Source organism: Marmota marmota, unplaced genomic scaffold, assembly GCF_001458135.2.
Source record: "Marmota marmota marmota unplaced genomic scaffold, marMar, whole genome shotgun sequence".
NCBI classification, from domain to species: domain Eukaryota; kingdom Metazoa; phylum Chordata; class Mammalia; order Rodentia; family Sciuridae; genus Marmota; species Marmota marmota.
This window is the reverse complement of record NW_025999900.1, coordinates 35024708-35038495: the sequence shown is the minus strand read 5'-3', so window position 1 is coordinate 35038495 and position 13788 is coordinate 35024708. Positions and strand designations below refer to the sequence as shown.

At 43.9% G+C, this 13788-nt stretch overlaps 1 protein-coding gene across 3 annotated transcripts in view; it reads right to left on the bottom strand.

Moving 5' to 3' along the window:
- The window catches only part of Slc7a8 (solute carrier family 7 member 8), a 56647-nt gene that overhangs the window by 9948 nt on the left and 32911 nt on the right, over nucleotides 1–13788 (bottom strand). For 2 of the 3 annotated variants that reach the window (XM_015492647.2, XM_048798829.1), the window contains 3 exons: nucleotides 3733–3858; nucleotides 1973–2126; nucleotides 1309–1432 (listed from right to left, as the gene is read on the bottom strand). In XM_015492647.2, the coding sequence (XP_015348133.1) occupies nucleotides 1309–1432; nucleotides 1973–2126; nucleotides 3733–3858 (404 nt within the window). Of the gene's footprint in view, nucleotides 1–1308; nucleotides 1433–1972; nucleotides 2127–3732; nucleotides 3859–13788 lie in introns of those variants that run through there. The other variant, XM_015492656.2, reaches the window with a different exon arrangement.

Below are 13788 nucleotides of genomic sequence, written 5' to 3'. Positions count from 1 at the left end.
CATAGTGATTAGGTAGCTTGCCTCAGATCACACTCCCAGGAAGTAGAGGGGCCAGGATTGGGAGCTGGGTGGATTTAGGCATGTACCCTGCACAATTTCTCTGCCCAGGGAGGGACACAGGCTTGTGAGTTGGGTAGATCTGGGTTCAAATCCTGGCCCCACATTGAGCAAGGTTTTGTTTTGTTTTTTGTTTGTTTTCTGGGGATCAAACCCAGATCATCATGCATGCCAGGCAAGTGCTGTACCACTGAGCACTTTTACTCCTGGCCCCAGATATGTAATTTTGGGGCCTCAGTTTCTCGTCTATAAAACAGGGATTAATCCTGACTCATAGAGTGAGAATTTCTAAGTCCACAGAAACAAATTATATTGATGGAAAAATAAGAAGCAGCCAGTATTTAGGCTGAGAAAGAGAAGGCTGTGAAGTTATAGATTAGGCTTCTCGTATTGAAGGAAATAAACTGTCTGGGGACCAGTCTTCTCTGTAATCCCTGAACCAGATTTGAAGCACCAGGGAGGAACTGTTTAGAATAGGCATTCTGCTGGGGAGGGCCTTTGGTCACAGGCTCTGAACAGTCCTTAGAGATGTGATAACATGTTTAGCAGAGTGGGCCCTTCTCAGATATCAAGGATCCTGGTCCCTTGGCCCTTTCCCCAAAGGACATATACCACTCCTATCTGCAAACTGCTTACCAGCACTCACTTCTCCCTGATGAGGGAAGGAGTCAGTTTACATACTACTTTCTCTCCTGGGGATTAAACCCAGGGGTATCTACCATTGAGCTACATCCCAAGCCCTATTTATTTTTTATTTTGAGACAGGGTCTTGTTGAGTTGCCTCAAACTTGTGATCCTCCTGATTCAGCCTGGAGATTCCAGGTGTGTGTCACCAAACCTGGGCAGCTTGCATACTTTCCAGAGGCAGGAATGAAGGCGGAGAGAAATGGTGTACCTTGTGTAATATCATATCTTTGTAAGGAGCAGTCTGTCTCCTTGACACAATCCTCACACCCAGAGTTTAAAGTGCCCTAGATCAGGAGTTGGCAAACTTGTTCTGTAAAGGATCAGACACCAAACATTTCTGCTTTGCAGGCAGCTACTCAGTTCTGCCATGGTAGCTGCCCTGGAACAAACCCAGCCATCCTGGGCACTTGAAGACACCCTGTCAAGGGCACATGAGGATTCTGCCCTGAGCACTTGGGATGATTTCCAGTTCCACAGGTCCATGGGTCAGGGAAAAGTCAGTGGGCCTAAGGGGGCAAGTCTGTCAGGAATCTGGTTTGAGAGAGTGGGAGTTTGATTTCTTACCACAGCAACTGCATTTGAAGCCAGCAGCTCCTGGGGGGACATTGCAGTGACATACGCGACATTGGCAAAGACATATACAAATGTGACCAGTGGGATGGAGATGAAGATGGCTCTGGGAAGGTTCCTGTAGAGGGAGAGGAGGTGAGAGGAAGGCTGTGCTGGAATGCCTGCTTTGCCATGGGGTCTGCACAGGACTGCCACTTCTACAGGCTCCCTCTCCCCAGGAGGTAGGTTGTGTCTCAACCAGGACAGGATAATTTAAAGGAAATGAAAAACTTAGGCTAGAAGTATACTCCACACCTGCTGATCTCTTCCTGACCCAGATCTCCACCATGCACCCTTCCCCCTGCCTCCAGACACAATGACTGGCCTATCCTGAAACAGGTGAATAAGATGCCCAGAGGCCTCATGGGGCACAGCTCATTCTCTAAGGGAGTGGTGTTATCTGGCATAGCTTTCAGCTTTTAGCTTGCTTTGGGACAGTCACAGGACTGACTAATGGCTTAAATTCCTGGGAAATAGACTATTATTCCAAAATGGCCACAGGCATGGCCAGAGCTGGGGTGATAAAGAGAAGTGGGCAGAGCACACCTGCTCCATTTTTTAGCACCATGTGTTGTAGCGTTCCATGGACAAGAGGAAGAGCTGGACTATTTCAACTCACTTGTAGGGATCAACAAGTTCCTCAGTCACGTAATTAAGAAAGTTCCAGCCTCCATAGGCAAAGGAACCCTGAAGGAAGGCCAGGGCAATGAGGCCGATGTCAGGTTCTTGGAAATTCTCAAAGGCGTTCTTTGGCTCCAACCAGAAGTATTCTCCTGTGGACACAGAGGGCAAGAGGCTGCTCAGAGAGATGAATTCAGGCCTGTCCCATTTGGTCTCTCACCCCTTCCAGCAGGAAACCTCTGTTTAGTCTCCAGTGAACCTACTGTACGGGAGTATTGAAGGAATGAGGCTAAAAGGAGCAAGGAGATCCAGATCCAGGACCTCTCAGTACCTGGTCCAAATCAGGTTCAGGTTCAAAGTACAGTTATGAAATTATCCTTTTTTACAAAGGCAGGTTCTTGGATGGAAAAACCATAGTAAATTGGGAGGCTGGATTACTGGCTTTGAAACACAGGAATGCAGTCACTGGCTGTCACCACCTGCCTTGACATCTAAGTTTGTACATTTTCATAAGAAAGGATTAAGAACAACAAACAAAGGGCTGGGGATATAACTCAGTTGGTAGAGTGCTTGCCTCACATACACAAGGCCCTGGATTCAATCTCCAGCACCACAAAATAAAAAGAAAAAAAAAAAATAAACAATCCAACATAAGGTTCTATAATGCTATATTAGTTTGAGCTTGTTTTGCTTACTTTGTTGATATCCTATTTCTTTCTAATGTGTTAGGTCTGTCTTTTCAGAGGCCATTAGTAAAGAGCCTTTAAATTGTCTTCCCAGCGCTTAGCACAGTGTCCTTCACACAGTGGGCCCTCAGAAAAGGTTGCTGGGCTGTAGGAGTAGCTCAGTGGTAGAGCACTTAGCATGGGCAAAGTCCTCAGGTCAATCCCCAACACTTTAAAAAAAAAAAAAAAAAAAGCTGCTGACTGAGATTGTGATGAGATAGGAGCAACTGACCACTTATTCATCTGCAATCCTGTGTTTAGACAGGAAATGAGGAGATTAGTGTGACCAGGAGAAAGAATTGAGACCAGATTAGGAGGAACTCATCACTATCTTTGATAAGATAGCACAGTGATTTCCTTAAGACTAAATTCCTGAAAACAACATAACCTGATAAAGGACTTATTCCATTAAATCTATCCATTGTATAGCAGAAACTTGTTTCCTGGAGTAAACATCCAGTCTGGCTACCCACTCTGGGCTTGTGGGCAGATGGGAGGTCTCTCTGTCATCAGATTTTCTCCATGAGGCAGTGGCGTTGAGCACAGCCTTGTGGTGCCATGGGCCCCATGGAAACCAAATAGACTCATGCTTTGAAAGGACCAAATCCAGTGGGGAATGCTGGCAGGGGGCCCAGGAATGTAGAGCTCTCTTTTGCAGAGATTATGAGTAATTTTGAAACCTATAAAATTCTCCTTCTCTGTTCTCCATTTTAAGATATATATATAAGGTACCACAGAAGATGAGGGGAGGTACCCTGGACTTTGGGCAAAACAGCAATAGAGACCAGAGATTCAGGGTTATTACTTAGCCATGCTAAAGTCATGAGGCGAGCATTGTCATGGGGGCCAAATGAATCTTTGCAAGCTGGGAGACATTCCTTATCCCCAGCCACCCTGGAGAAATTGGCCTCTCATGCCCTCTGTCAAGTGAATGAAGAAGAGATGCCTCAAAGCCAGAACTGGGAACCCTCAGGGTGTGCACATGCAAGGGGTAGAAAGTTATGTGGGGCCCTTGTGTTCCCATGACACTCACCTTTGCAAATCTGTACAACACCCATGATGATGATCAGGGCCAGAGCCAGGAGTTTCCCAGCTGTAAAAATGTCTTGAACCCGGGTGGCCCACCGCACACTGGAACAGTTGACCCATGTGAGAAGCACTGAAATGACAGAGCCCCAGACATGCCTTCAGCAGCTGCAGAATGCCCACTGCACAGGAGCCAATGTGCTCTTTGTTCCTAATGATGGGGTTGTAACAGGCGAGCCAAACATCTCAAAGCTCAGTCCCAGTGACCAGAAACTTTGGCTCGGTTAATAGGTTACAAATGGGGATTACGTGCCCCAAATTAGAGCTTGGTCAAAACATGCCCTCTCCCAAGGCTGGAAGCCAAAAGTAGGCAGGGAAGTGTAGGCACTAGCTTTGGCAGAGGGAGGGGAAATCAGCATCTGATCAGGGCTTAGTATGAAATGCATTATCTGTTCAAGGCAAGTGCTGAGCTGCTGTGTGATTTTTGGATGTCACCTTCCTGAGCCTGATTTGGGGACAAGAAGGTAAGGGACTCTTTTGCTATTTAGATTTATTAAGGTGCAATCTACATTTAGTAAAGTTCACTTTTTTTGAGTTCAGTTTGATGAGACTTGAAAAATGTATTCTAATGCTTTATCACTACCACACTCAATATCCAGAACATTACCAAAACTCCAAAAAGTTGTCTACGTGTTATGCTCCTCTGTACTCAGTCAATCCTCTTTCCTTACCTCTGGCAAATACTAATTTGATTTTGGTCATTATAGTTTTGCCGTTTCCAAAATGTCATACAAATGAAATCATGGAAATGTAGGGTTTTTTGTTTTTTGTTTATTTTTGGTACTAGGTATTGAACTGAGGGGGGCTTAACCACTGAGCCATATCCCCAGCCCCTTTTTAGTAGTTTATTTAGAGACAGGGTCTTGCTGAGTCGCTGAGGCTGGCTTTGAACTCATTATCCTCCTGCCTCCCAAGCCGCTGGGATTACAGGCACCTGGCATACATAGGGTTTTGTTTTCGACTTTTCTTAACATAATGCTTTGAGATCTACTCATGTGGTTACATATATTAGTAGCTTGTTCCCTTTTTATTGTTAAATACTATTCTGTATATGGATGTATCGGTTTTTTTCCATTTGGATAGATATTGGGTTGTTCCCAGTATGAACTTATTATGTGAATAAAGCTACTATAAAGAATTGTGGTCTTGGTGGTTGGGGTGGTAGTTCAGTGGTACAGCACTTGCCTAGCACATATGAGATGCTGGGTTTAATCCTCAGCACCACATAAAAATAAATAAATAAAATAAAGGTATTGTGTCCATTCACAACTAAAAAAAAAAAAAAAGAAAAGAAAAGAAAAGAAAGAATTGTAGTCTTTGAGTGGGTAGTAAAGGGGTGGGGAGGTCTCATTTTTCTTGAGTAAATATTCAGGAACAGGATTCTGGGTCATGGGTCATTTAACTTTACAAGAGACTGCCAAGCTGTTTTACAAAGTAGCTAACAATTTTGCATTTCTACCAGGAATGATGAGATTCCTGTTGTTCCTGTGCTTGTCAACATTTGGTATTGTCATTTTTTTAAAATGGTAGAGTGTGTTGGCACACAGCTATAATCCTAGTGACTTTGGGAGGCTGAGGCAGGAGGCTGAGATCTCAAGTTCAAAGCCGCCCTCATCAATTTGGTGAGGCCCTAAGCAAGTTAGCAAGAACCTGTCTCAAAATAAAAAATAAAAAGGGCTGGGGATGTGGCTCAGTGGTTAAGTGCCCTGGCTATTTTATTAAGTGTATAATAGTATTTCATTGTGTTTTTGATTTGCATTTCCCTAATGACTAGTCAAACAAGTTTTCATGGCCTATTTGCTAACTATCTGTGTACATCTTTGGTGGCATTGGGGGATTTCAATGTCACCTGCTTATCTGGGGGCTACCACAATAATCCCAACAACACAAAACCTGCAAGGGCTGGATGAAAGCTCAGAGGCTAAGTGCTAGCAGGGGAAGGCTCTTTCTGCTTTACCCTTGTTCTACCCAAGCCACTCACCAGAGCTCTCTCAATTTCCTTATGGTCATAAAGTGCTTGAGAATAAAGGAGAAAAAAAAAAAATAGAATCCTCTTGCTTCCCCTCTTCCTGAAACAGTGAACAGACACCCCACACACTACTCAAAGGTACACATCGGGCATTTGTAAAAACATGGGAGTATTTCTGTTTTCTTAAATCTCTCTCCAGGGCTATGACTTCATTTGAGTGGCTGATTAAGTAGTATTAATATCTTATCCTTAAACTGTACTTTTACTTTCCAAGTGTTTTCCAACTTTACTTGATTCTGCAAACATTTCAGGAGGTTAGGCAAGTCCTGACATTATTATTAGTCTGTAATTTCTCTCTCCTTACCATCTCCACCTGGCAAACTCTTTGTTTATCAAGATCTAGTTCAAATGTCACCTGTTCCACAAAGCTGTGTGATTTTATTTATTTCTAACAACATGCCTGCAAGGTAAGATATATTAGCCATGTTTTATATAAAGAAGGTACAAAGTTTGCCTTCTTCATTAGAGCAATCTTAGCCTACCTTATTTATATCTAATTGGGGTATTTCTTTATATTAAAATAATCTTTGGACTGGGGCTGTAACTCAGTGGTAAAGCACTTGCGAAGCCCTGGACCCAATCCCTAGCACCACACATACAAAATAATAATAACAAATAAAATAAGCTGGATGTGTTGTCACACGTCTGTAATCCCAGTTTGAGGCCAGCCTGGGCAATTTTGAAAGCTCCTGTCTGAAAAAATAAAAAGGTCTGGGATTGTAGCTCAGTGGCAGACCACCCCTGGGTTCAATCACCAGTATTGCAAAAACAAAACAAACAAACAAACAAAAGACAATAATAAATAAAGTAAAATGATGGTCTGGCTCAATGGTACACACCTGTAATTCCCACACCTAGGGAGGCTGAGGCAGGAGAATCAGTCTCAGCAATTTAATAAGACCTTCAGCAACTTACTGAGAACATATCTCAAAAAGCGGTGGCAATGTAGTTCAGTGGTAAAGTGTCTGTGGATTCAATCCCTAGTATCAAAAAAAAAAAAAAAAGGGGAGGGGGAGTTTTTCTCTCTCTCTCTCCTTGTAGACTAGGAATGCAGGGACTATAAATTTTTTTCATTTTTTAAAAAATATTTTTATTAGTTATTGATGGACCTTTATTTATTTGTTCATATGTGGTGCTGAGAATCAAACCCAGGAGAGCCTCACACATGCTAGGCAAGTGCTCTACCACTGAGCCACAACCCCAGCTGTTTTTCATGTTTTTAATCCCAGGGCACATACTGGTGCCTGCAAATAAAGAAAATGCCACATTCCCATTAGTCTTCCAATCTCATCTCCTCTACACATTCCACAGTACACACCAGTCTCCCTGTTCTCCAGGAATGTTTTCAATAGGAGACAGTCAGTCCCCAATTAGTTTGAGGGAACCAAAAGAACAACAGGAAGCTCAACTTCAAGAGTAAAACTCCTGACTCCTCGTGGAGAAGCTGTAATCCAAGATGGTGTCATATAAGGAGAATCAAAACATGTTGTTAGAGGAAAGATTTTTAAGTGCCTGAACAGGGAGAACATTTTGTAAATACTCGAATGTTCCAGATGGACAGAGACGTCCTGATAAATACACATTGGTTATCTTACTCAATTCAGTAAGGATTTCAAGATCATGTGTCTGGTGACAATCCAACCAAAATCACTCAACAACTGGGACTGTGATCTCAGCTTCTCCCTAGGGACCTGAGACATGCTGGGTACCAGGTTGGGCCTCTGAACCCAGGAATCCAGGCAGACACAGCAATAAGGACTAAAGGACACAGGAGGTGGTTTATGAAAGAAGGAAGATTAGAAAACAAAACCCAAGTGGCTCGAGGATGGGATCTTGACCTTAGAGAAGAAAATCCTCTTCCCCCAAGGGAAGGAAAAGGCAGGGAGGAGAGAAGACAAGAAAGTGCTGGGAGAAACAGGAGCAGAGTAGGAAACTTGAAGAAATCCCTCTTCCTAAGAGCAAGAGGGAGAAGGTCGCCACTTCATGTATGCTGGGAGAGAAAATCTCTCTTTACAAGATGGTCCTTGTCAGGGCAGTCAGAAAGATTCCTCAGACTGACTGTCAGCTCCATGATATTCTCCAGTGATTGAGGTATCTGAAGATTAGGGACACAGCCTTGCTGTCAGTGTCTTGTTTGGCCAGGCTTTATCTCCACAACATCACAAGAACCTTACCCTTACCCTTACCTAATATTTAACCTCTTACCTTCACAGAGATCTTTCAAAACTTAAAAGAGAAATTCTAAGAATGAGGTGGTGATAGGTAAATTGGCTGTGCCCCCTAATCTCCTCAGAACAATGCTGCTGGCCCTAGGTCTCACCCTTTGCCCTGCAGTTGGGCCATCACAGCATGTGACTGAGGGAAGACAGGGCACTTTGAGTCTGCTGGTGCTGCAGGACAGCTTCCCTCAAAGCCGCTGAAACCTGAGCCTCCTTCCAGAGAGGAAAGGTCAGAGAGTGAAGGCAATACTGGTTGGGTGTTTGCCAAACCCTGCCCTGCTCAGGAGGCTGGCTATTGCCACCTATCTGCCACCCTCCACCCCTTTCTGTTGCTGGCAACTGAGGTCCCCCTCTGCTCAGCTGGACTCTGTATTGTGTGTGCCTGAAATCCAGTGACCTCAGAGAGGCCACACATAGATGGGGATCAGTAACTACTGCAGCCTGAAATGGGAGAGTTTCCATCTATTATCCATCCATCATCCATCCATCATTTACACAGGATCTACTAGTGCTAGGCACTCTGGTATGTGGGGAAGTTATAAGTAAGACACAAGTCTCTGCCCTCAGGGAGTAGACAGTGTAATGTGGGAGACAGGGGAGCTAAGAGATGATCACAAAACAATGTGTCGATAGCAGAGTTATTCATGGAAGCTGGTGGCATCCCTTAGAAGCCCCTAACTCAGCCCTAGGAAATTAAAGATGCTTCCTATATGAGGAGGAGGAGATCCTAGCAACATGAGTTTTCACATTTTGGTCCAGCTAAACAATAAAAAATATAAGACTTTGGTTCTTGTCCATTGTAATCTAGCTGTGGGAGTAGCTGCTGCTTCTCTAGAGGCCCCCATAGAATCCCAGGCTTATCTGTTTCTCGTAGGTATTTTTTGCCTCTCTTTCCCTTTTGTTTCATGGGAAAAAAAAAAAAAAGATGAAAGACCATCCAAGGCTGGGTGTGGTGACACACATGTATAATCCCAGTGACTCGGAAGGCTGAGACAGGAGGATCTCACATTCAAAGCCAGCCTCAGCAATTTAGTGAGGCTCTAAGTAACTTAGCAAGAACCTGTCTCAAAATAAAAAATAAAAAGGACTGGGGATGTGGCTCAGTAGTAAAGCACCCCTGGGTTCAATCCCCAGTATAAAACAAAAAAAATAACTATTAAGGACATTAGGCTTCAAAAAGATGCTGAAGTCAAGGATTGGTTACTTAATCCACTCAGAATAAAGAGTTTTAACATCAAGGTGACAGGAGAGATACAAAAAGGCGGGGGGGGGGGGGGGTTTAGAAACCAGGATTTAGTGTCCTGCCCACAGCCTACAGCTCCTTAACTGACAAGTAGGTAAGAGGGACTCAACCCTTCCTGACCTGGGAAAGCTACACGACTAGCAGAGATGGAGAGATACTGTTCCCACCCTGGAACTTTGATTGCTCACTATGTAGCAGGTGGGCAAGTTCTGTTCCTTGCAAAGAAAGTGACCTCAACTCCACCTCAAGCTTAACCACCAGACTTTGATTCCTTGGTATCATAGAAACCTCTCTTTCACTTCCTCCCAATGATGACAGCATCTCATGAGGTCTTTGGAAGGCAAATAATGGCCATCCCAAACATGTCAACATTCTAATCCCTGTGATTTGTGAGTATTCAAAAGGAACTTTGCAAATGTGATTCAGTTAAGGATCTGGAGACGGGGAGCTTATCCTGGATTATCTGAACAAGCTTGATGTAATCACAAGAGTCCTTATAAGAGGGGGACAGGAGTTACAAAGAGAGAAGTGATGATGGAGTCAGAGGTCAGAAAGAGAGGGAGAGGGAGATGGGTTTGAAGATGGTATGTCACTGGCTTCGAAGACAGAAGGGGCCATCAGCCAAAGAATGCATGACAAGGCAAGGAAATAACTCTCCTCAGAACCTCCAGAGGCATACAGCCTTGCCAACACCTGAGTTTAGGGCTTCTGGCCTCCAGAATTGTAAGATGATGAATCTGTGTAGCTTTAAGCCACTAAGATTGTGGTGTGGTAGCACGTGCTTGTAATCCCAGTAAGTCAGGGAAGTTAAGGCAGGAGGATTGCAAATTCAAGCTAGCCTGGGCAACTTGATGAGACCCTCTACAACTTAGTGAAACCCTGTCTCAAGACAAAACAAACAAAAAGGGGCTAGGGATGTTGCTAAGTGGTACAGTGCCCCTGGGTTCAATTCCCAGTACCACACACACATACACAAAGAAAGAAAGAAAGAGATTATAGTGATTTGTTACAGTAGCAATAGGAATGAAAAATGAATATAGGGACAGACATAACACAGAAAGACTAGAAAGCAGGGACACAATCTTAAAGAGAAAAATTTTTAAAGAGAACCAGGTGGGGCTGGGATGTAGTTCAGTGGTAGAGTATGTATGTATAAGGCCCTGTGCCCAATCTCTAGCACCAAAAACCACAAACACAAAATCAAAAAAAAGGGCAAACAGGCACACACAGTGTACCATGTTGTCATGGACAACACCAGACTCCAGGGGAGTGTCTGTCACAGGCCTTGCAGGATAGTAGGAGATGGGAATGGAGGGGCTCTCTCTAGTAAGTAAGTAGCAAAGATGAGTGACCCTGCATTCTAGTAAGTAGCAAAGATGAGGTCACCAATGTGCTGATATAGTGGGCAAATTTCCACACTATATGACAACATTCCAATTCTTCCAGCTTCCCAACCCTGCCTTCTCTTCTTTTCCTTGATAATTCAACACAGTAAGAAACCAGCTTGCCCTATAATAACTCTAGCAATGCTTTTCTTATCTCCTCCTGGTACAAAAATTCAGGGTAAAAGACTCCATAGTCCTTCTTCATCTAATCCCAGGTTTCCCTCCATATTCCATACAACTTCAAGCCATATACAACTCAGATGTACATACAAACACAGGCCTAAGAATTATAAGCTTCTTTGAAAACAAGTGGTGAGCCAGGATGGTCACAGGTATGATTCCCTTTTTCTTTATCCCATAATTGTGTTGGTCTTATTTTACTGACCAGAGACTACAATCAAAGGCTGTGAGAGGAATCAAGATGGAAAGTTAAGCATGGCGTAGTGGCACATGCCTGGGATCCCAGCTACTCAGGAGGCTGAGGCAGGAGGATCACAAGTTCGAGGCTAGCCCGGGCAACTTAATGAGAACCTCAGCAACTTAGCAAGACCCTATTCCCAAAAATACAATTAAAAGGGCTGAGGATGTAGTTCAGTGGTAGAGTGACCCTGCATTCCATCCCCAGTACCAAAAAAAAAGGCAATAGATGTTATCTCCAAAGTCTTGTGTCCTAGTTCATTCAAGACAGAGGGTATAGAGTGCATGTTCAGTGTACCATGTTGTCATGGACAACATCAGACACACTTTGGTGGAGCCCATTCTGTGATTTCTCTAGGCTGAGTCAACCTAACCTGACTCAGTGGGTGTGGGACACATGAAGTTAGGGGATTATATATTCTGGAAGGGAAGACTGGGAACGACACTATGGAGGAAATTTTACCTCAATATATTGTAGACTGGAGGTAAAAGAGGCAATTTAAAATTAATCTCTCTAGATAATTTTGAAATAGAACATCCATGAATCACTAGCATAAACAAATCTTCATTTAGAAAGTTTTAAGGATGGATCAGGGAGTTGTGGGCTGCTTTGAAGTTCCTGCAACATCAAAGCCAGGAATTGTGACCTATCACTCTTCCCCTTGACTCCACTTAGTGACACCTGGTAAGTGAAGGCCCACATGGGATTCTTTTCCAAGGTACTGGGGATTGAACCCAGGGGCACTCTACCACTGAGTTATATCACTAGCCTTTTTAATTTTTTGAAATTTTAGGACAGGGTCTGGCTAAATTGCCCAGGCTGGCCTTAAACTTGTGATCCTCCTGCCTCAGCCTCCCAAATTGTTGGGATCACAGGCATGTGCCACCATGCCAGCTCCATGTGGATTTCTGATGCTTTTTGAAGGCAGAATAAGCAAGTAGAGTTCAGAGTAACTTGTGTAAGGAATGAAGTAGTATGAAGAGGCAGGCTTAATAGCGGAGGGAAGGAGAAAGATATGGCTTCCTCAGAGACACCTGGCTGGTCTGACTCTGAGAACCACAGAATTTAAAAACTAGAAATTTCCAAAGGCCCCAGTTCCCCTCCCAGCTTGGTCAGTTACTCTCAAAGTGCCTGGACAAGTCAGTTAACCTTTTGCTGCTTTCCCTTCCTCTCTGTGAAGCAGAGACATGGTCCATATGAATTGTGAGAATACTCTTTAATCTTCAAGAGTTAAAAACTACGGAGTTCTATTGTTAGACAGAACATTAGGTACCTTTTTGTAAATGTTCATAGAAATGAAATCAAAAGGAGGACATGATTTTCTCAGGATTATGCTGTCAATGAGAGGCCAAGCAGAATGGTTGGGAAAGGGAGTGGTGTGATTGGCTTTACGGAGGCCAAATTGCATATTTGGCATAATTGCTTTGCCTGTCCTTTGTTACTTCCTCCCATCCCCTTGACCTTTTTCCAATTTCTAATCTGATTCATCTTTTTCTCAGGATTCTTCTTCATAAATGATCAACTCTGAGATCCTTCAACCCATGTACAGGCCTGTACCCTACTCCCACAATTCCAGCCTCATGAGCAATCAGAGACAGGAATGATCTTAGAGACCCAGACCTTATTTTATGCTTGAATGAAATAAGACCTCAGTGTGGGGTTGCAGGCACAAGGATGGAGTTGGGGCTGTGGAGTTGGTGAGCATAAGGGTAAGGCACCAGACCAGAAGTGAGAGGGTCAACCCTCTCAACAGAAAAATGACACCAGCCCTTATGATTTGGGTGTCTCTGGAGTGCTGGGCAGGAATGCCCTGAAGAAGGCCAACGAGGGGTCTCCTCCACAGACCCAGAGGAGAACGAAACTGCCATGTGCTCCCATGTGCCAACTAGCAATGTACAACCATCAATGTCCTGCTGGCTAGTGTGGTGTGGAGACCTTAAAACACTGTGTGGAACAGTAGGTGCTAAAGTATTGAACAGGTGAATAAATCTATACAGAAAATATCAGGGAGCTATCTATTGAACCACTGTACTGTTCCAGGGAGTAAGTATCAGGGTTTTCTACATCATGACATCATAAGACGGCTTTGTGTAGCAGGGAAGGCAAATGCCTGAGATGGCAGAAATGGGTCCCTGAGAAAGCCCACAAAGTAAAGGCTATCCCCAGAGACCTCTGGATGAATGTTTTTAAGTACTCCCATACTTCTGGATATAGGTCTCTGGCTTCTTGCTAAGTTGGGCAAGTAAAGGGTCGTTTTGTGCCTTTCTCAGTAAGCCAATGAATGCTTTTCCACATGGATCCCCAGACTGATCTCATTCCTTCTACCAAGCCAGCTGCTGCTCCATGAACCATACTATTCTGGTCTGACGGATGAAATTTAAAATAGGGCCATTTGGACAGGGGACTAGACTGGTTATTATAAGAACAGTGCTAAGAAAAATGAGCCAGTTGGGGCTTTCCTTGTACAAAGTTGTCCCTAAAGACAGATATTCCAGGCATGTACCCTACTCCTACAATTCCAGCCTCATGAGCAATCAGAGACAGGAATGACCTTAGAGACCCAGACCTTATTTTATGATTGAATGAAATAAGACCCCAGCTAATTAGTGGGAAGGCAGGACTGGGACAGCTCTCCTGACTCCCAGTTGCTTATTTGGCCAAAGCCCCAGTCTTCCTTTCATCATATACACATCAGTCTTGTTTCCCTTC